The 21,086-nt window shown below is 38.2% G+C and overlaps 1 protein-coding gene across 1 annotated transcript in view; it reads left to right on the top strand.

Annotated features, from left to right (window-relative positions):
- Dck (deoxycytidine kinase) overlaps window positions 1-20,527 on the top strand; it is a 21,560-nt gene extending 1,033 nt beyond the window's left edge. Inside the window, exons 2-6 of the mRNA XM_013020085.1 lie at window positions 4,417-4,568; window positions 16,492-16,685; window positions 18,059-18,206; window positions 20,022-20,137; window positions 20,386-20,527. Of these exons, the coding sequence (XP_012875539.1) occupies window positions 4,417-4,568; window positions 16,492-16,685; window positions 18,059-18,206; window positions 20,022-20,137; window positions 20,386-20,527 (752 nt within the window). The remainder of the gene's footprint in view (window positions 1-4,416; window positions 4,569-16,491; window positions 16,686-18,058; window positions 18,207-20,021; window positions 20,138-20,385) is intronic.
- Window positions 20,528-21,086: the final 559 nt, after the last annotated feature.

Consider the following 21,086-nt stretch of genomic DNA (forward strand, 5'->3'; position numbering starts at 1 on the left):
CCCGCGCTGCCCCGCGCTGCCTTCCCGCCGCCGCCGCCCCGGCCTTTGTGAGGAACCCGAAGGGCCACTGCACTGTTGGAAATGTAAACAGAATATTCTGGGGCCGGGGGCTTGTCGAGGGCGCCTAAGTCACATCCTCCTCCTCCTCTTGTTGTTGTTATTGTTATTTCGTAGACCTAATTGCTATCCTACCACATCTAGAGAACATTTCCCCAAGCTGCCTTTGTACTTCTTTACAGACAGCTTTCTTCCCTTCCTACCCGCTGTCAACTGCTGACCTGATTTTCTTCATCTCTGAAAAATTTGCCAGAATGTCATATTAATAGAATCATAGGGTATCTGGATTTTTGTGACATTTCTTTTATTGAGCACGATGCTTTTGAGAGGCATCATGTTACTTGCTGTTTTTAATTGGTGAGTAGTCTTCCATTGCATGGCTGAACCACAACCATTTGTGGACATTTGGGTTTATCTTCAGTTTTTAGTGATTGTTAATCAAACTACCATAACTATTTAAACACAGGGAAAGCAGCTCCTAATGATCTCAGTTAGGGTATCCCTCCCTCACCTTACCAAATATCCAAGTAAACATTGAATCATGGTTCAAACATCACTAGCATTTTTATTAACCCTGATTGGGCTCACCTACATTATGCATATCATTTGCAAGATGAATGTCTGTTCCTGAGTCTTCTATATTTCCTAACACTGGAAACCCATCACTGATGGATACTTCCTGTTTTTGATAGAAATTTTATTTTGGGGCCAATCTGCATACAGCAAATATTTTAATTCTTGCCGCATTCAAAGTTTTCTTTAAAAAAGTAAGACAAGCAGAGGTTCTAAGTATTCAAAAGAACAGAAGAAATCTGAGCTCCAGACACCTTTCAGTGAAACAAACCCTCTTTTCCTGTCAGCAGTCTAAGTTTTTCCAGAATGCAATCAGGATATCAGCATAACTCCTCACAGCCTCTGAATTGAAAAAGGCCATAAGTAAAAACTGGAGAAAGTAGTTAAACAAAGCTATCTTGAGAGCTAATTTGATGGACAGCCCCACAGATCAAATACCACTGTGTATTAGTCCCTTTTCTTCTGCAATCCATTCAGGAAATAAAATACCTTCAAACTTTCCTCCAGCCATCTTTATTCTCAGGACCTGAAATAATTTCCTAATGTGTCACTCAACCTCCATTTTCACTTAACTGCTCTCAGACACATCTTTCTGTATGTAAATACAGTTGTTATCCCTGCTTAAAATCCCTCATTGACTTTCTTGTTACTTACTCTAAAAGGAGCTGAATACGGATACATTTGCACAATATGAACATGTGCACAGATTTGGGAAAACGAGGATTAAAACATTTTGAAATGTTTACATAAACATCTAAGTCCTTGGTTTCCAATGAATAATCTGAAGGTCTGGTAACATTAGTCCTATATTTCTGCATAACAACAATTGGTATTTAGCCAAAGGGAGTGTGTATCTCACTATATTTTGTGTTCCTTATTATGTCACTTTGTCAGTTGCTGTTCATTATTTTTTAATGGTTCAAGTCTTTTCCACCTTACTATAGCACCAGGTCCAAATAAACAATCAATGTACAGATTGTTAATCTGTGTAGAAGACTTGTTATGCATTTCCTCTATTTTGGTCATTTTAGGTTTCTACTCAATGTTCTTGTCTTATATTACTAAAGTACAGTTTCACGTTACATTTGTGGAGGCTTTATCTGTTCAGAATGACTAGTAGTATCAGAATAACTGCTTAGTATTAGGAATTTTTTCGTTCCCATGAGTTTAAAAAATACTGACATGAACAAGGTACCAGTGGCTCTTGCCTATGAGTCTAGCTTCTCAGGAGGCTGAGAACCAGATCAAGGTTCAAAGCCAGACTGGGGAGAAAGTCTGAGACATTCCATCTCCACAAAAAGCTAGGCTGGAGGTATGGCTCAAGTGGTGGAGCAAACTAGCCAAGTGGGACCATAGACTGTTGAGTTCAAATCCTGAAACGTGCAAAAAAAAAAAAAGCACCTTGGTTTTTGTTCTTTTTCACCTTCATAGAATATGAATTCATTAAATAACATTTTCTAGCTCCCATTCCCTGTCAGAAGTTAAGGAAATAGATGATCACTTATGAACTACAGCAGTGGTTATTCTACATGAATTAAAAGTTTTTGAAATATGGTCACACTACTACTAGTCAGTATCAGAAGAAAGTTTAAAGTGTTAACCCTTAAGTGGTTTAAGACAGTTATTGGCTGATGTTTTAATGTGTTCCTTGGTTGTATTTTTGTTTTTTTTTTGGTCAATTGTGGGGCTTGAACTCTGGGCTTTGGCACCATCCCTGCACTCTTCAGCTCTACCTCTCGAGCCACAGCACCACTTCCGGTTTTCTGAGTGGTTTATTGCAGATAAGAGTCTCATGGACTTTTCTGCTCAGGCTCGCTTTGAAACTCAATCCTCAGATCTCAGCCTCCTGAGTAGCTAGGATTACAGGTGTGAGCCACCAGCGCCCGGCTTGGTTGTTATTTCTTAACATCATATTCTCTTAGTGTAGCTCAGTGGGGTTGTTGATCATTGAAAATCATTTTTGTAAGTGCCCTACAAACCCTAACTTCACCCTTTGAATGCAAAATTCTAGGCACCAATGCTTTTCCCACAGCAAACTGATTGCCACACAGTTTATCCTTAAATGTTTTTTCCCGTTTTCTGGCAAAAAGAGGGCTTTTGTAGCAAGGTTTTGCTTCTGTTCTGTCCTTTTGTGCCACTCCTTTACCTCCTTTTTATGTTCTGTGTGATCTTTTCTCTTGCCCTGTATAATGTTGGAAGGTTGAATATAATTCGGCAAGTCAAAGGTAAGTTCTTTTGTTGCCTTCCTTTTTCCATTTCATAAGGCAAAAAAAGCTTTGCTTGTGTATAAGTTGAAATTATATGTAAATTATATGTTCTTGGGCAAGGGGAGAACAAGAACATATTGCTGAGCAGCGATGTCAAATATAACCACATTTGGTGGCTCCAGATAGAAAGGGTGCGGTGTCATTAGAATCGCTGTACCCTATTAGATACGATGTCAGGATTGTCCCTACTATGAAACGTGACACGTTCTTGGCTAATTTAAAATTACTGTGTGCACAGTATATCCTGATTACCCCCTGCATATGTCAAAACTAATGAATGGTATCAGGGAAAAGTAAACTCCTTCCCTCGTTTCTGCCCTCAGCCTTCTCTCCCTCCCCCTCCTCCTCTCCCTATCTCTTTCCCTATCTCTCTACCTACCATGAAAATCCTGTAAAACAGAGTCATGAAAACAAATGAAGAGAGCATGACATGTAGAAAGTGCTTTACAAAACTTTGAATTGTTTCTATTGACCATAGTGTTTATTAGTTTCAGATAGTAGTATTATTTCTTACTTTAAAACTAAGTGGTCATGTTTTCATATTGTTTGAACTAAGGGTATTGTACTTGCTTGGTTTGCTCGCTTGGCTCACATCCCACCACAAGAGCAACCTCCCCTGTTTTGCTGTTTGCTGGTTATGTTGGAGATAGAATCTCTTAGGCTTTTCCACCCTGCCTGGCTTTGAACTGCAATTCTCAGGATCTCAGCCTCCTGAACTAGGCTCTCAGCCTTCTGAACTAGGATAACAAGCTTGAGCTATCAGTGCCCAGTCTAATTAGTTTCTTCTCCTCCTCTTCCTCCTCTTCTTCTTCTTCATCTTCCTTCTACCTCCTCCTTCTTCCTCCTCCTCCTCCTCCTCCTCCTTCCTTCTCCCTTCTTCTTTCTTCTTAATATATATATATTTTTAGACAAGGTTTCACTATGTAGCCCAGCTAGTCTTGCTTACCCCATCTTACTGCCTCAGCCAACCCAAATGCTGGGATTATAAGCATGTACCACTATGGTATAAGATAGAAGAGGAACTGAGCTTTGTAGATAGAAAAAATAGAACTCAGGAAATTTTTGAGATGCAAGAGCTTGGAATGACTGTCAGCTCATAACAATTAACTGGTTATCACAACTATTTTTAAGAGGAGAGTACTTTATGTTCAGAGGCTTGGGAGCTGCTCAAATTCATGCATCTAGTTAAGAGAGAAATAGCCTTAACTACTTCAAAAGTAGGTAGTAATTGATAATAATTAGTAGTTGGCAGTTGTTTGGCTAACGAAAGTGAATCTTAAGAAGTCGAATTTTTTTGTTGTTTTTCAGGACACCTTGCCTGCGGTTTTACCAGATATTAAGTTCCTCTGTTCAATGACTAAACAAATGTGTTCAACGGAAGTGGGCAGGGACAGCAACCTTTCAGTTTTCATTTTAAAAAAATGCAGAGGAAGTTTAGAAAACTGAGTTTGGTGTTTTTAATTATCTTGTAAAACCTGGTCACTATTTGGCTTTTTTTGTTTTTTTTCTTTCTGACAAGTTGCATTCCTCAATTTCACCTTTCCTGTCCTGACAGCTGCAGGGAAGTCAACATTCGTGAATATCCTTAAGCAAGTCTGCGAGGATTGGGAAGTGGTTCCTGAACCTGTGGCCAGGTGGTGCAATGTTCACAGTACCCAAGATGAGTTTGAGGTATGAAAAATAAAAGTGTTCTGGGTTAGAGAACAGGTAATGTATATAGTCTCTTGGCTTTTTTCAAATACAACTTTCCAATCTATCTTTACATTTGTATCTTTCTCTGGGTGGTCTTTACATGAAGAAAATTGAGCTGTGTATGTAAGATTTACTCTCCATTGCATCTGAGTAGCAAAAGTTAAAATGTTTTGAAGAATCTAATTAGAAATTAATTTTTTGAATGGATTTTTATTATTTGTTTGAAAACAACCAAAAGAATCCCACCCAATAACTGAGTTTTACTAGTTTTCCTTTCCAGCCTTTTTTTTTTTTTTTTTGGGTCCGGGCGGGGGGCCTGAACTCTGGGCCTGGGCGCTGTCCCTCAGCTCTTCAGCTCAAGGCTAGCGCTCTACCACTTGAGCCACAGCGCCACTTCCGGCTTTTTTTGTTTTGCTTATGTGGTGCTGAGGAATCGAACCCAGGGCCTCAGGCATGCAAGGCAAGCGCTCTACCACTGAGCCACCTTCCCAGCCCCACTTTCCAGCCTTTTTTATAAGGAAAAAAAATTACATTTCTTTGTATTATACCAACATTTTTTTCAGACTTACTGTAGACACCTTTCACACTTTTACTCTGGACACATTTAGCACTTTTCCTTACTGCATTACAAATAAGGAAAAAGAATTAAATAAAATGATTAAATTTAATAGAACGTTTGGCTGTATGTGTATTAGCGTGATCACTTAGATTTTTATTTCTAGAGAATTGAGACTTGATATTGAAAAAAGAAAAGAAATCTTTAAAAATAGAAATTTTGTTTAAGTGGACCGAACATAGAAAAAATATTTTTTAAAGTGTAGCTCTTTATGTGAGGATTTGGGGAATAATTGATTATTGAAAATGTAAATCATATATATAAGAGAAATCACAATAAGATACTTTGTAGACTGAGTATATACTGGTTTGGGTTTGTTTTTGTGGTACGAGAGATCAAACACAGTGGCTCTATCGCTTAACACCCCAGTTCTTACAGTTCTTACTTTTTTTTTTTTTTGGCCAGTCCTGGTACTTGAACTCAGGGCCTGTTCATGGGCTTCTTTTTTTCAAGGCTAGCATTCTACCACTTCAGCCACAGTACCACTTCTGGCCTTTTCTGTTTATGTAGTACTGAGTAATCGAACCCAGGACTTCATGCATGCTAGGCAAGCACTCTACCACTAAGCCACATTCTCAGCCCTTATGTATGGTTTTGAATGACTAAGAATATTTTCTCAAACACCTGTTTACTAAGCATAGTTCACTGTAAGCCTGGTGCCCAATTATCAGAATGTCTAGAAGTAAATCTTTTTTTCTTTTTTTTCGGGTCCGGTCGTGGGCCTGAACTCTGGGCCTGGGTGCTGTCCCTCAGCTCTTCAGCTCAAGGCTAGTGTTCTACCACTTGAGCCACAGCGCCACTTCCAGCTTTTTTCTGCTTATGTGGTGCTGGGGAATCGAACCCAGGGCCTCATGAATACAAGGCAAGTGCTCTACCACTGAGCCGCCTTCCCAACCCTAGAAGTAAATCTTGAAGGGACTTCCCACTTGAACTCCATTTTGTTAATAAATTGATGTTTCTGATTTTCAGGAAAGGGCAAAGACTGTTTTAAGAATATAAAGGAGGATAAATATATTTGTTTCTTTGAACATTTTAAAAAGTTGCTAACTATAGAAAAGAATGTGGGACATACCTAAACTTTGAAAAAGTTTTAAATCTATTATCTTGGGGTGGAGAGGTGGCTCAAATAATAAAGTGCCTGTCCTGCAAGTATAAAACTCTGGAGTTCAGACCCCAGCACTGCTAAAAGTTAAAAGATCTAATCTCTTGATAGCTGTCATCCAGGTGAAGGAATAAAATATTATTATTTTAGGAAATTTTATTCATCTTTCTCTAATTACATCTTAAATAAGAGCTCCAATATGTGAGATGGCTCCTAGTTGAAAATTGCTGGGCTGCAGTGGCTTACACCTGTAATCCAAGCTACTCAGGAGGCTGAGATCTGAGAATCGTGATTCAAAGCCAGCCCAGACAAGACAGGCCATAAGACTTTTATCATTAATGGGCCAGCAAAGAGCTGGCAGTGAAACTGGTTGAAGTGGTAGAGCACTAGCATTGTGCAAAAAATAGTTCAAGAATAGTACCCAAGCCCTGAGTTCAACTGCCAGGACCAGCAACAAACGAACAACAAATATATCATTGCTCTATCACTTAATGTTGGGAGTATATTAAACTTTTATTATGCTGCACAACAGAGTTTGGGAAACATTTTACTTATTTATATACTTGGGAGTTAAGAGTTCAGAGGGATTAGTAAGATTATATGGAGCCTAGAGGGATTAGTAAGATTATATGAATAACTCATCATTAGACTATGACACACTGATGCATTTCTGTTCATTTTACTTATGGCTTCATGAATCTGGTATTTCATGTTCATTGGATGGGACAGTTTCTTACATGTATAGAGTCTGATCACCAAACTGGCTTTTTCAATTAGCATACAGATGATCCTATTATTGTTACTATTAACATCAGGCTGTTCACTGTAACCCAGTTATGTCTCCCAGTTATGTTACAGTTTGTTTACCTCTGATATCCTTATAAACTTGGAGGATAGCTTTTGTGTGTGTGTGTGTGTGTGTGTATACTTTTTTTTTTTTTGGCGGTCATAGGGCTTGAACTCTGGGCCTGAGCACTGTCCCTCAGCTCTTCAGCTCAAGGATAACGCTCTACCACTTGAGCTACAGTGCCACTTCCAGTTTTCTGGTGGTTTCTTGGAGATAAGAGTTTCCTGCCCGGGCTGGCTTTGAACCTCAGATCTCAGCCTCCTGAGTAGCTAGGATTACAGGTGTAAGCCACTGGCACCTGGCTAGCTTTCATATATTTTGTGTGCAAATTAGGGTTGTAGTTTTCTGTACTTCCAGGAAGGGTTTCAGACAGGGAGAAAAATATTTTGGAGATAAGGTTATATAAGGTTAAGGTCAAGGTATCTGGGTAGCTTTCCCACACGGAGTATTTTCTTTCTTTTTTTCCTCCCCTTTGGCCTCCACTAGAGTCAAGAAGTTGTGTTTTATGGTAGAGTTCTTATCTAGTATGTTCAAGTTTGTTCCCTAGCACTACAACCTATACCCCCTCCACCTCCCCCCCCAAAAAAAAGATTCATCCTGGAGGCATTTCCAAACTCATCTCTAGTCTCTTCCTTAGAGTATTATGTGAATTACTCACTAAATCTCCACTTTCTTATAATACTATCAATAGTGAGAAGTGGGCCTTTTTCAGTTCCAACATTTACCAGTAACTAAATGTGCACTTGCATAGCTTTATTTTTTTTACTATTTATTTTTTTAGCCTGCCACCTAGTGGCTGAAATGTTTCTGTACTGTCAATAGTCTTAACAGCAATTTTGTCAATTGTGTCAGCATTAAGAAGCACAGCATTTTATAAGATTCTTGCCTTTCCCATCCCACTTTATTCCTCTAGTAAAGGTGATTTTTAAAACTTGGTACTCAGATTATCAACCTTTGTTTTAAAGATTTATTTCAATTAATAATGTGCATTATTTGGTGATTTATGTGAATTATGCCCAATTCTTTACTTAGTTCAGTTTTGAGATGGACAGACTATTAGGGAGAGTTTTTTTTCTCTTTTTTTAAATTTTTTGAGCTGAATTCTTTGGGTGGATGCTGAGTAGTATTATTTTCTTTTTAAAAATTAATTTGTAAGACATTCATATGGTACACCCAGTGTTACTGCTAGTTAACATGTTACTACTAGTACTATATTTTTTGTTTTTGTTTTTGCATTTTTTGGGTTTGAATTTAGTGTCATGGTTCTTATTACTAGGCAGATACTCTACCACTTAAGCCATATTTCCACCTGTTGACCTGTGGTCTTGAATTTATGCTCAAGTTAAACTAGATCTTGATTTTCCAATTTGTACTTCCTTTGTAGCCCTACCACTGTGCCCAGCTTTCTTTATTGGTTGAGATAAGTCTTGCAAGTTTTTTTGCCCAGGGTGACTTCAAGCCATAATCTCCCAGTTTCTGCTTCCCAAGTAGCTAGGATTACAAGTATGGACCACTATGCCTGGGCTCTTTTTGAAAAGAAATTTTTTAGCAATAATCTTTACTTTCTATCAAATATCATAAAGCAACAATTAGCATGAGTTAGAATAGAATAAAAATTACCTGTAATCCTGCCACATCATATATTCAAGTAATAATTTAATGTGTTCAATTTTAGTGAAGGATATAGTTTTAATATTTTTATATAAAAATTTATAAGCAATATCTTCATTATTTGCAGTTAAGAAAATGTTAAGAGGCTGGGTGCTGGTGGCTCACGCCTGTAATCCTAGCTACTCAGGAGGCTGAGATCTGAGGATCGCGGTTCAAAGCCAGCCCTGGCAGGAGAGACCGTGAGACTCCTATCTCCAATAAACCACCAGAAAACTGGAAGTGGCGCTGTAGCTCAAGTGGTAGAGCGCTCGCCTTGAGCTGAAGAGCTGAGGGACAGCGCCCGTGCCCAGAGTTCAAGCCCCACGACCGACCAAAAAAAAAAAATGTTAAGAGATTACTGAAGGGGATGGAATTTATCCATAACTACAAATTTTACTTTAAACAACAAAATACAGTGTTTTGGGGAAAAGTCATTAGAAATGTGTTGTAGAGTTGGGAATGGGGGCTCAGTCTGTAATTCCATCCCAGAGGGAGGAGGATGTTAAGGCCATCTGGGGATACATAGTTGCAAGAAAAACAAAAAAAGAACCATAAATTATTTTTACCTTATTATTTTTTTTAATTTTTACTTTTATTTTTAAGGAGCTATACAAAAGGGTTACAATTTCAAGAGTCATGTTATGAATATAGTGCTCTAATGAGTAAAGAGATAATGTCATCCCTTCCTTCGCTTTCTCACCATTTTTGCCCTCCCATGCTTACCCACAAGTTCCATAGTTCATTTTTTTACATAGTATATATTGAATACAATGATTGCATTTGCTCATCCTTCCCTCCATTCGTGTGTACCCCCTTTTACCACCCCTAAAACAAAGAAGAAAACCTTATTTCCATTTCTTGGAACTTGTTTTGAAATAGTACTTTAGATGTTCAGAGGAGTTATGCCTTTGGATTCCTCCCCTACATATACGTTCCTTTAGTTAGTTTGTATGTAAATAAATGCATAGAGTACCACATAAGTGGATTAGTTATATTTTATATCTTGCTTTTATATGAGAGAGAACATGCACCTTTTGCCTTTCAGCTTGGCTTACCTGACTTAATATGATTTGTTCTAGGTCTGTCCATTTCCCTGAAAATAACATAATCTTATTTCTAACGTATGAATAAAATTCCGTTGTGTATAGATACCACATTTTCTTGATCCACTCATCTATTGTAGGGCATCTGGGCAGATTTGATAGCTTGCCTATTATGAATGGTGCAACATTGAACATGGATGTGCAAGTGTTTTTGCTGTATCCTGACTTGTAATCTTCTGGGGAGATGCCCCAAGAGTATGGCTGGGTCATTGGGAAGTTCTCTGGTTAGTTGTTTAAGGAATCTCCAAATTGCCCTCAGAGTGGTTGCACTAGTTTACATTCCTACCAATGGTGCACTGGGCCCAGTTCCTTTTTCCCCACATCCCTGCCAACACTTGTTATTGTTCAAATTTTTGATGTTGGCCAATCTTACTGATAAGATGAGGCCTTGTTTTTTTTTTTTGTTGTTGTTGTTTGTTTTTCTTTTTATAGGTTGTGGGGTTTGAACTCTGGGCCTGAGCGCTGTCCCTCAGCTCAAGGCAAGTGCTTTACTACTTAAGCTACTGCACCACTTCCAGTTTTCTGGTGGTTTATTGTAGATAAGCCTCAAAGACTTTCCTGCCTGGCCTGGCTTTGAACATCAATCCTCAGATCTCAGCCTTCTAAGTAGCTAGAATTTTAGGCCTGAGCCACCAGTACCAGCTTTGATTTTGTTTTGACTTGCATTTTCTTTGTAGCTAGGAATGTCGAGCATTTCCTCAAGTATTTATTGGCTATTCTGTAAATGATTTTTCAAATGTAGCCCAATTTACTGTTTCTGTGTAGTGTTTACTTAATATACATGCCTAATGGAATGATAACCTAACAACATAATGGACATCTTGACACTTTTTTTTTCAGTTAAGTCTGTATTCTAAGTTAGTTCCTTAAAATAAATTCCAAACTCCAAATTTATTGAGCTAACGGTACAGATTAAAAGAATAAACACAGCCAAACTGTTCTTTGTATTATACTTGTAAAATTCTATTACAAAATTTTGCTTCAGTTTTAATTTGTGTATCTATTTTTAGAAGTAACACTATTTTTATTATTAGATGATGAGTCAGAATTATGTTTTTTTGGTAAACTCAATGTACTTTTTTTTTTTTGGTGCTGGTCCTGGGGATTGAAAGCTTTTTTGCTTGAGGCTAGTGTTCTACTCCTTGAGCCACACCTTTGCTTCTGGCTTTTTTTTTTTCCTTCGGTGGCTAAGAGATAAGAGACTCATGGATTTCCCTTTGTGGGCTAGCTTTGAACCACAGTCCTCAGATCCCAGCCTCCTGAGTAGTTAGAATTACAGGCATGAGCCACCACCAGTGCCTGGCTTTTTTATTTTTTTAAATTTTTTATTGTGAACATACTGTACAGAGGGGTTACAATTACATGGGCAAGAAAATGAGTACATTTCTTATCAAGCATTGTAGCCTCCTCCTATGTTTACCCTTCACATCCCTTCCTAGCCTCTCCCCTGCCCCCCCCAAACCTTCCCCCCCACCCCGCCACCAAAGTTGTAAAGTTCGTTTTTTGACATGACAACTTGTGCTTCTCATTGTTGCAACGGGTCCACCTGTATCCTTATTTAAAAGACTTGTTTTTCCCCTTCCCCTCCACAAATTATACCGACATCAAATACAGTGAAAGCAGGGGTTATACTGTGGGGGAGTGACATACAAAGCAACAAAAAAATAATTTTATAAATGCGCTAGAAACAAATACATGAAAGCTAAAAAAACATTTAAATACATATCTAAGGGCTCATTTTCCTAACATCACCTTTATCTGACCTTTTCTGCTTGACTCATACATATACTAGATATTGGCTTTTTTATTTTTTATTTATTTTTATTTTTGCCAGTTGTGGGGCCTGAACTCTGGTCCTGGGCACTGTCCCTCAGCTCTTCAGCTCAAAGCTAGCGCTCTACCACTTGAGCCACAGTGCCACTTCTGGCTTTTTCTGCTTATGTGGTGCTGAGGAATCAAACCCAGGGCCTCATGCATGTAAGGCAAGCACTCTACCACTGAGCTACCTTCCCAGCCCAGGCTTTTTTATTTTTTTAAAAACATAATTACAGTGTGTAAAATTTGCCATCTTACCCATTTTAATTAAGTATGTGGCCTATTAGCATTAAGTATGTTTACATTGTTGTAGAACAAACTTCCAATACCTTTACTAACTTTTAAAACTAAATCTCTATACCAATTAAACAACTCCCATTGCCTACTCCCTCCCTAGATGTTGGTAAACATCATTCCACTTTCTTTATCTATGAATCTGATTTTAGATAAACCAGAGAAGTGGAATCATATAGTATTTGTTTTTATATTTATTTCACCTAGCATAAGGCCTGATGCTGTGGTCTTTATAACAATACAAATTTAGCATCTGTTATAATGGACATTAAGTGGGAATTCAGACTTTAACTGGAAACCAGCATTTGGAGCTGTGGGTCAAGTGGTAGAGAGCACTATCCTTAAGCAAAAGAAGTTCAGAGACAATGCCCAGGCTCTGAGTTCAAACCGCAGGACTGGCACACACACACACCAAACAACACATTAATAAAAACTTTAAAAAAAATGTGGCTAATAATTCAAGTACTGGTGGCCCACACCTGTCATCTTAGCCACTCGGGAGGCTGAGACCTGAAGATCACAATTGAAAGCCAGTTCAGGCAGGAAAGTCCTTTAGATTCTTGTCTCCAATTAACCACAAAAAGGGATGAGGGGATATGCTAGGGCTCCTTGGTACAAGTTGAAACTTCCTAAATAAAGATCCAGAAACACAACAAATCAAAGAAAGGCTGGATAAATGGCAAAGGACATAGCTAGTAAGAGAAATAGAAAACCCACAGATTGGGAGATCTTCACTAGCTATACAACAGGCAAAGGACTGATTTAAAAAAATATGCGTAGGGCTGGGAAGGTGGCTCAGTGGTAGAGCACTTGCCTTGCATGCATGAGGCCCTGAGTTCGATTCCTCAGCACCACATGAGCAGAAAAAAAAAGCCGGAAGTGGTGCTGTGGCTCAAGTGGTAGAGCACTAGCCTTGAGCTGAAGAGCTGAGGGACAGTGCCCAGGCCCAGAGTTCAGGCCCATGACCGGACCCCCTCCCCCAAAGAAAAAAAGTATATATACCTAGAGCTGAAAAAATTAAACCCCCCAATAAAAAATCTTCAAAGAAACAACCACCCCATTAATAAGTGGGCTAAAGAATTAAAAAGAGACTTTACTGGAGAAGAAATAAGAATGGCCAGCTGGGCGCTGGTGGCTCACGCCTGTAATCCTAGCTACTCAGGAGGCTGAGATCTGAGGATCGCGGTTCAAAGCCAGCCCAGGCAGGAAAGACCGTGAGACTCCTATCTCCAATAAACCACCAGAAAACCAGAAGTGGCGCTGTAGCTCAAGTGATAGAGCCCTCGCCTTGAGCTGAAGAGCTGAGGGACAGCACTCAGGCCCAGAGTTCAAGCCCCACAACCGACAAAAAAAAAAAAAAAAAAAATGGCCAATAGACACATGAGGAAATGTTCAACATAGAAGAAATGTTCAACATAAAAGAAATGCAAATCAAAACCACATTGAGATTCTGTTAGAATGGCCATTATCAAAAAAATGAATAATAGTAGATGCTAGCAGGGTTGTGGCCCAAAGGGAACTCTGTTACACTGTTGGTGGGAATGTAAACTGGGCAACCACTCTGGAAAACAGTATGGAGGTTCCTCAAAAGACTTAACATAGTCTACCTATGATCTAGCAATCCCACTCCTGATCATTTGGCCAAATGAACACAAACATGGCCACACCAAAGCTACCAGCACAACTATGTTCATTGCGGCATTTTTTTTTTTTTCAGGCAGGAAGAAAAGTTTATTATAGTTTTAACTAACTGCTGCCTCACTGTGCATGGTGGAGACCACATGGCCAAAGGAGCAGCATTATTTACTATAGCTTAGATACGGAACCAACCCAGATACCCCTCAGTAGATGAATGGATCACGAAAATGTGATGTATGTATACATTGGAATGCTATGCTTCCATCAGAAAAAATGACACCACCCCATTCTAAGGAAATGGAAAGACTTGGAAAAAGTCATATTAAGTGAAGTAAGACAGGCCCCAAAAAACAGGCTCCATGTTTTCCCTCATTTGTAGTAATTAGTACATGTGTAGGAGAGTACTAGCAGAGGATCACATTAGCTCAAAAACTATGTACATACGACCATATAAAATAATGCTAATAGAAATAAACTCCAAGATACGGAGATGAGGTTTTTTGTTTTTAATGTACTGTGTGAAGTTAATTTCTTTTTTCTTTCGTTTCTCCCTCTCCCTTTGGTTTATCCCATTATCACTTTTTGATTTTTGTACCCTGTGTCTAGTATATATGTTTATCTGATTTGGGAAAGAGAAGGAGAATAACGAAATGGTGAGACAAAAAACAACAGCGATATTCGCAAAACACTGTTGAAAATGAACTTTACACCTGGGGGAAGGAGTCAGGGTGGGGAGGGATGGTGGGAGAAAAACAAGGGAGGGGGTAACTGTTCAACAAGAAATGTAATCATTACCTTACTTATGTAACTGTAACCCCTTTGTATATCACCTTTACAATAAAGTTAGAAAGAAAAACTGATGAAGGTGGCTCAGTGGTAGGTAGAGTGCTTGCCTTGCATGCATGAGGCCCTGGGTTGTATTCCTCAGTACCACATAAGCAGAAAAATTTGGAAGTGGCATTGTGGCTCAAGTGATAGAGGGCTAGCCTTAAGCTGAAGAGCTAAGGGACAATGCCCAGACCCAGAGTCCAGGCCCTACAACCGACAAAAAAAAAAAAAAAGATGGTTCAGTCTAATTCATCCGTAGAAGCCTGAGGCTCTTGAGAGCTTGCTTGGGCCTAGGAATTTAAGTCTATCCTGGGTAGCAGTTAAAAAAAAAGTAAGAAGCATTCTTACCACTATTCTCTAATACTTTGAACATCTGTTACTAATTTTTCTTGAATCTAGTATATCAAGTGTTTAAAAGATAGTTTTTTTTTCACCTAATTTATTATTGGGTTCAGTAAAAAAATTTTCTCCACAACTACTTCATTACCTACACTCTTCGAGAATAATTGATAACAGATCCCCAGCTTCACTTCTGGCCTTTTCTGTTTATGAGGTACGGAGGAATTGAACCCAGGGTTTCATGCATGCTAGGCAGACACTGTACCACTAAGTCACCTTCCCAGCCCCTAAGTTTTTAAAGTATGAACTCATTTTTACCTGCCATTTGGTTTGTGTGTTCAAACAGTCCTTTTTTAACCTGTGTCTGTTGGCTCCTTTGCCTTTCACCCAGTAGTCTTTGATAGTTTCCTTGTTTACTGGAACTCATCTTGAACATTTCCTTTTCCAGACCTGGAATCTGGTCAATGGGAAATGAATGATAGAGATCATAATCTAGATGCTATTTTTGCTTATTTTTATGGGGTTTATCATTGATGATAGACCTTTTTGTGGACAAAGCTGGGAAAACTATTTTAGAGAAAAAAATAATTCATGAGTTCTGGGTGCTATTTGTAATTCACTTGTAAGGTTACAAAATTTTTACCTATTTTTTATATAGGTTTTCCTTTTTTCCCCTCAACACTAAAATATGGGTCTTAAAAATGTGATTATTTAATGGTAAAAATTTTAGATTTGTTTTATAATGTAAAATACAATATAAAATAATATAAAAATACAAACGCTAGTATTTAAAGGGGCCTGGAACCTAAGTAAAATAGTCCTCCATTTACTCCAACTTCTGATAGTTCAGTTACTGGTTTTTCAACTTTATGATGGTTCAGAAGTGACACAAATTCAGTAAAAGATGTACTTTAGTTTTGCTCTTGTCACAAGCTAGTGAAATATGGTATGATATACTCTTATACTACACAAGTGAGTCATAGCTCCCAGCTAACTACATGACCATGACACAACTTGTCCTCTAATGTGTACTGTGGTATTTGAGAGTTTGGGTATAGGCACTGCATTTTCAGCTTACAGTTGGCTCACCAGTACTCAACCACATTGAAAATCAAGTCCCTGCTGTGAACCAAGTCTGTTAAAGAATCATCTGGGAATAGTGGAGGCTGATAAATAGGAGAGCTTATATCCTTCTTGATGGAGAAATGTATGAGTTGGCTGTAGCTGATTTTCACCCCAAGGAATATTAGCACAATGTGGCTTGTTTTTCTCTCTTAAAAAGAAAAAAAAGCTATAAATCTAAATATTTATTAGGATGACAATTCAGTTCACTTACTTATTTTTGATGGAACTGGGGCTTGAACTCAGAATCTCACACTTGCGATGCAAGCACCATCCCACTTAACCCACACTCTCAGTCCCAAATTTTAACAAGTTAATTTTGGACAAGTAATTTCTATGCAGGTTGTATGTGCCCTCTTGCGAGGAAGATCTTTCAAGACTCTGGTAACTCAAAATAATACTGGGAAAGAGTAGGGGAAATGAGGATGTAGTATTTTTTCATTTGGCTAATGAATCATATATTTACATAACTTCATTTGAGCCTTTAAAATAATTAAAATAGCCCTATTGGTCATTAACTATTTTTTTCTTTTGCAAATTTAAAATAGGAACTGACAACATCTCAGAAAAGTGGTGGGAATGTTCTTCAGATGATGTATGAGAAGCCTGAACGGTGGTCTTTTACATTCCAATCATATGCCTGTCTCAGTCGGATACGAGCTCAGCTTGCCTCTCTACATGGCAAGCTTAAAAATGCAGAGAAACCTGTGTTATTTTTCGAACGATCTGTATATAGTGACAGGTATGTAAATGTCTTAAACTTGGCCATTCAGTCTTGACTCAGAACTAGACATTTTTTTCCATTTCCTATGAATCAGGAGTTCAGTTGGAAATGTGAGATAGAAAATGATTTAATAGCCAGGTGCCAGTGGCTCATGTCTGTAATAGTAGCTACTCTTAGGAAGCTGAGACCTGAGGATCATGATTCAAAGCCAACTCAGGCAGGAAAGACTATGAGACTCTTATCTCCAATAAACCACTGGGAAAACTGGAAGTGACGCTGTGGCTCAAGTGAAGAGCTGAAGGACAGCGCCCACGCCCAGAGTTCAAGCCCCATGACTAATAACAACAACAAAAATAAATGATTTAATATTCTCATTATTCTAGTACTAATGGCGTTGAGAATTTCTAGCATTTATAATGCTTAGTTTCTATGAAAATTCTAGGGAATAAGGTGACCATTCAGATTTGTACAGAGCTTTTTTTTATTTCTTTAAAAAAGCTTTTTTTTAAAAAAAACCCTTTTAATCCTCTTGGGATTTCTCATCTGCCTGATTATACCTATGTTCCAGACTCTTAACTATAGCAAGGAGATAAAAATTAAAAATTTCAAAGGGGGCCTTAGAATTTCCCTATATAGCTATAATTCTTTTGACCTCAGAATTGACAAAGGTTCTGAAATGTTTGGCTCCCAGGTCCCCTTTTTGTTGCTGAGGAGTCCAAAGACTTTATTGCATTGATATTTACATTAGATACTACATTCAGAATTAAGATTGAGAAATAAAAATGTTTGTTTAAAATTAGCAAATAGCAAACTCATTAACATTTCATACTTCTGACATTTCCTATTTCTGACAAAAATTAGAATAATATTGCTTGTGTTTCTGTAGATCTCTAATATCTGATTTAATGGAAGATAGCTACATTTTCATTTATGTTTTTGCTTTAATTCGTTATAGTATATTTTTTGGTTTACATATAGCAGTATATCAATAAATCTGACAGAACTTTGGGGACCTTAGGGACTTCTAAGAGTTCTTTATATCTTTGGCCAACAAAATAATCTCCTATAGTTATAGAGATTCTTTTTTGTTTGTTTATAGACACTGTCTTTCCTATTTCTTTGGGTTTTTTTTTGTTTTTTTTTTTTTTGTCGGTCATGGGGCCTGACCTGGGCCTGGGCGCTGTCCCTCAGCTCTTCAGCTCAAGGTTAGTGTTCTACCACTTGAGCCACAGTGCCATTTCTGGCTTTTTCTGCTTATGTGGTGCTGAGGAATCGAATCCAGAGCCTCATGCAGGTGAAGCAAGCGCTCTACCACTGATCCAACTTCCCAGCCCTCTTTTTGTTTTTTTTTTATTGAAGTGATATATGCATTGATGGAGATTCTCTTTCAGGTATATTTTTGCATCTAATTTGTATGAATCTGACTGCATGAATGAAACAGAATGGACAATTTATCAAGACTGGCATGACTGGATGAATAATCAATTTGGCCAAAGCCTTGAATTGGATGGAATCATTTATCTTCGAGCTACTCCAGAGGTGAGATCCAATAAATATTTGTTTGTTCCATTTAAAATTTAAGGACTACTCAGATCTTTTCAGTGGTATATAGCATAATTTCAACTCCATCCTCCTGGATCCTCACCTTGAAACTCATGACTGTATAGAGAGAAACATCTTTTTTTCTCAGCAAACTAGAAGCCCAAATGTTTGACATCAAGTTGCTCTTTAAAAAAAAAATGCAATTTCATTGTTACTATTAAAGTATTGTACAGAGGGATTACAATTCCATAAGTCAGGTAATAACTACAATTCTTCTTGGACAGTGTCACCCCTTCCTTCACTTTCTCTCAGTTTTCCCCTCCTGTTCTTGCCCACAAGTTGCAGAGTTCATTTTCCACATGGTATACACTGAATACCACCATTGCATTTGTTCACCCTTCCTCCATTTCTTTTGCCTTCCCTAAAAAGATAAAAAAAAACAAACAAAAACCAATCTAAAAAGCAACACCAACAGTAGCAACAACAAAAAAGAACTTACCATGTTTCCATTTCCTGGAATTCATTTTGATAAATAGTATTCTAGATGATCAAGAGTAGTTACACTATTCTGGGTTCCTCCCTGAAGAATATCTTCCTTTAGTCGATTGTGTATACAATGCCTAGAGCCCTGTATAATGATCACTTCCAGTTGTATTTTAGATCTAACTTCCACATATAAGAGAAAACATGCACCATTATCTCTCTGAGCTTTGTTTACCTCACTTAACATGATTTGTTCTAGATCCATCCAAATTCTGTGCATAATCTTATTCTTTTTTTTATTGTGAAAATACTGTACAGAGGGGTTACAATTACACGGGCAAGATAATGAGTACATTTCTTATCAAGCATTGTAGCCTCCTCCTTTGTTTCCCCTTCCTATCCCTTCCCATCCCCCCCCACTGTGATATTTTATAATCAAGTTAGGTTAACAACAAAGCAGAATTGATAGATGGGCATACTTTTATCATTCCTTTAACTTTATTGTGTTTGATGATACTGGGGCTTGAACTCAGTTTCATGCTTGCTAGGCAGGCATTCTTGTTCAGCTGTGCCTTTAGGTCTGTTCTGAACTTTTTATTTTTTATTTATTTTATTTTTTTTGGATCTGGTCATGGGGCCCAAACTCTGGGCCTGGGTGCTGTCCCTCAGCTCTTCAGCTCAAGGTTAGCGCTCTACCACTTGAGCCACAGGACCACTTCCAACTTTTTTCCTTTTGCTTATGTGGTGCTGAGGAATCGAACCCAGGGCCGCATGTATGCAAGGCAAGCGATCTACCACTGAGCCACCTTCCCAGCCCCTGTTCTGAACTTTTTAAATAGGTGTTTAATGAAATCCTCCTTTCTTTTATTACACATTTTTATTTTTATTTTTTTGTCAGTCATGGGGCTTGAACTCTGGGCCTGGGTACTGCTCTTCAGCTCAAGGTTAGTACTTTATCACTTGAGCCACAGTGCCATTCCGGCTTTTTTTCCCTGCTTATATGGTGCTGAGGAATGGAACTGAGGGCCTCATGCATGCAAGGCAAGCGTTGTACCATTGAGCCATCAGTCCTCCCCCTTTCTTTTAAACCAAATTTACATTGATTATTATATTTTATGTCTAAAAACTTTCTTGGATTTACTTGGAAAGTATGGCTTAGTTTAGAGCTGCCACATCATTGGAAAAGCACATAGAAGGATCAAATAAACCATTTCAACTTTATAGAAGGATCAAGTAGAGATTTTGGCTAGTGTAACTAGAAAAAAAAATTGTAATGACAGGTAATAATAATTGTTCCTTGACTTCCTTTTTTCTTTTTGATTCTTTAAGAAATGCTTGAATAGAATATATTTACGAGGAAGAAATGAAGAGCAAGGCATTCCTCTTGAATATTTGGAAAAACTTCACTATAAACATGAAAGTTGGCTCCTGCATAGAACATTGAAGTAAGACTTTCTTCTTTTTTGTTGTTGAGGAGAATCAAAAAGGTTTTATATATTCTGTACCTGAGACTTTTATTTATGCCGAGTAAATCTACTTGTAAAAGAATGGACTGCCTGCTGTATTACTTGAAGGATGTCTGGTGTATAATGGCAACATTCTTGATTTTCAAATGACTTAAGAATGAATTTTTAATGTTTTGCTTTTACTTAATGTTTTTCTGATTCTTTTTTAAAAAAATCTTTTAAAACAGAACCAACTTTGATTATCTCCAAGAGGTGCCTATCTTAACATTGGATGTTAATGAAGATTTTAAAGACAAGCATGAAAGTCTGGTTGAAAAGGTAGATTTAGACAATCTAATACTTACTTTGTCTTGTCAAAAAGTATACTAACTTGTGAGGAAATGTTCTAGCCATAAAAACATACATGCCATGCATTGATGGCTCACACCTGTCATCCTAGCTACGCAAGAAGCTGAGATCTGAGGGTCATGGTTCCAAGCCAGCCTGGGCAGGAAAGTCTGTGAGACTTTTATCTGCAGTAAACCATCAGAAAACCAGACGTGGTGCTGTGACTCAATGGTAGTGCTCTGGCCTTGAGCTGAAGAGCTTAGGAACAGCTCCCAGGCCCACAGTTCAGGCCCCGTGGCAGACCAAAAAAAAAAAAAAATTAAAAAAAATATACACATAATATTATATTAAGAGACAGTTAAAAGCTGAAGAGGACTTCGTTTACTGTCTAATCCTGAGTTTAAATTTTAGCTTTATGACTTGAGCTAAAAGAATCTTGTTCATCCTCTATTATTTTCTTGGTAACAGGGTAATTACAGTAATACATTCTTTCTTTTTTTTGGGGGGGGGGCGCGGGTCCGGTCGTGGGGGCTGAACTCTGGGCCTGGGCGCTGTCCCTCAGCTCTTCAGCTCAAGGCTAGCGCTCTACCACTTGAGCCAC

The sequence above is a fragment of the Dipodomys ordii genome, unplaced genomic scaffold (genome assembly GCF_000151885.1).
Source record: "Dipodomys ordii isolate 6190 unplaced genomic scaffold, Dord_2.0 Scaffold49, whole genome shotgun sequence".
In the NCBI taxonomy this organism is placed as follows: domain Eukaryota; kingdom Metazoa; phylum Chordata; class Mammalia; order Rodentia; family Heteromyidae; genus Dipodomys; species Dipodomys ordii.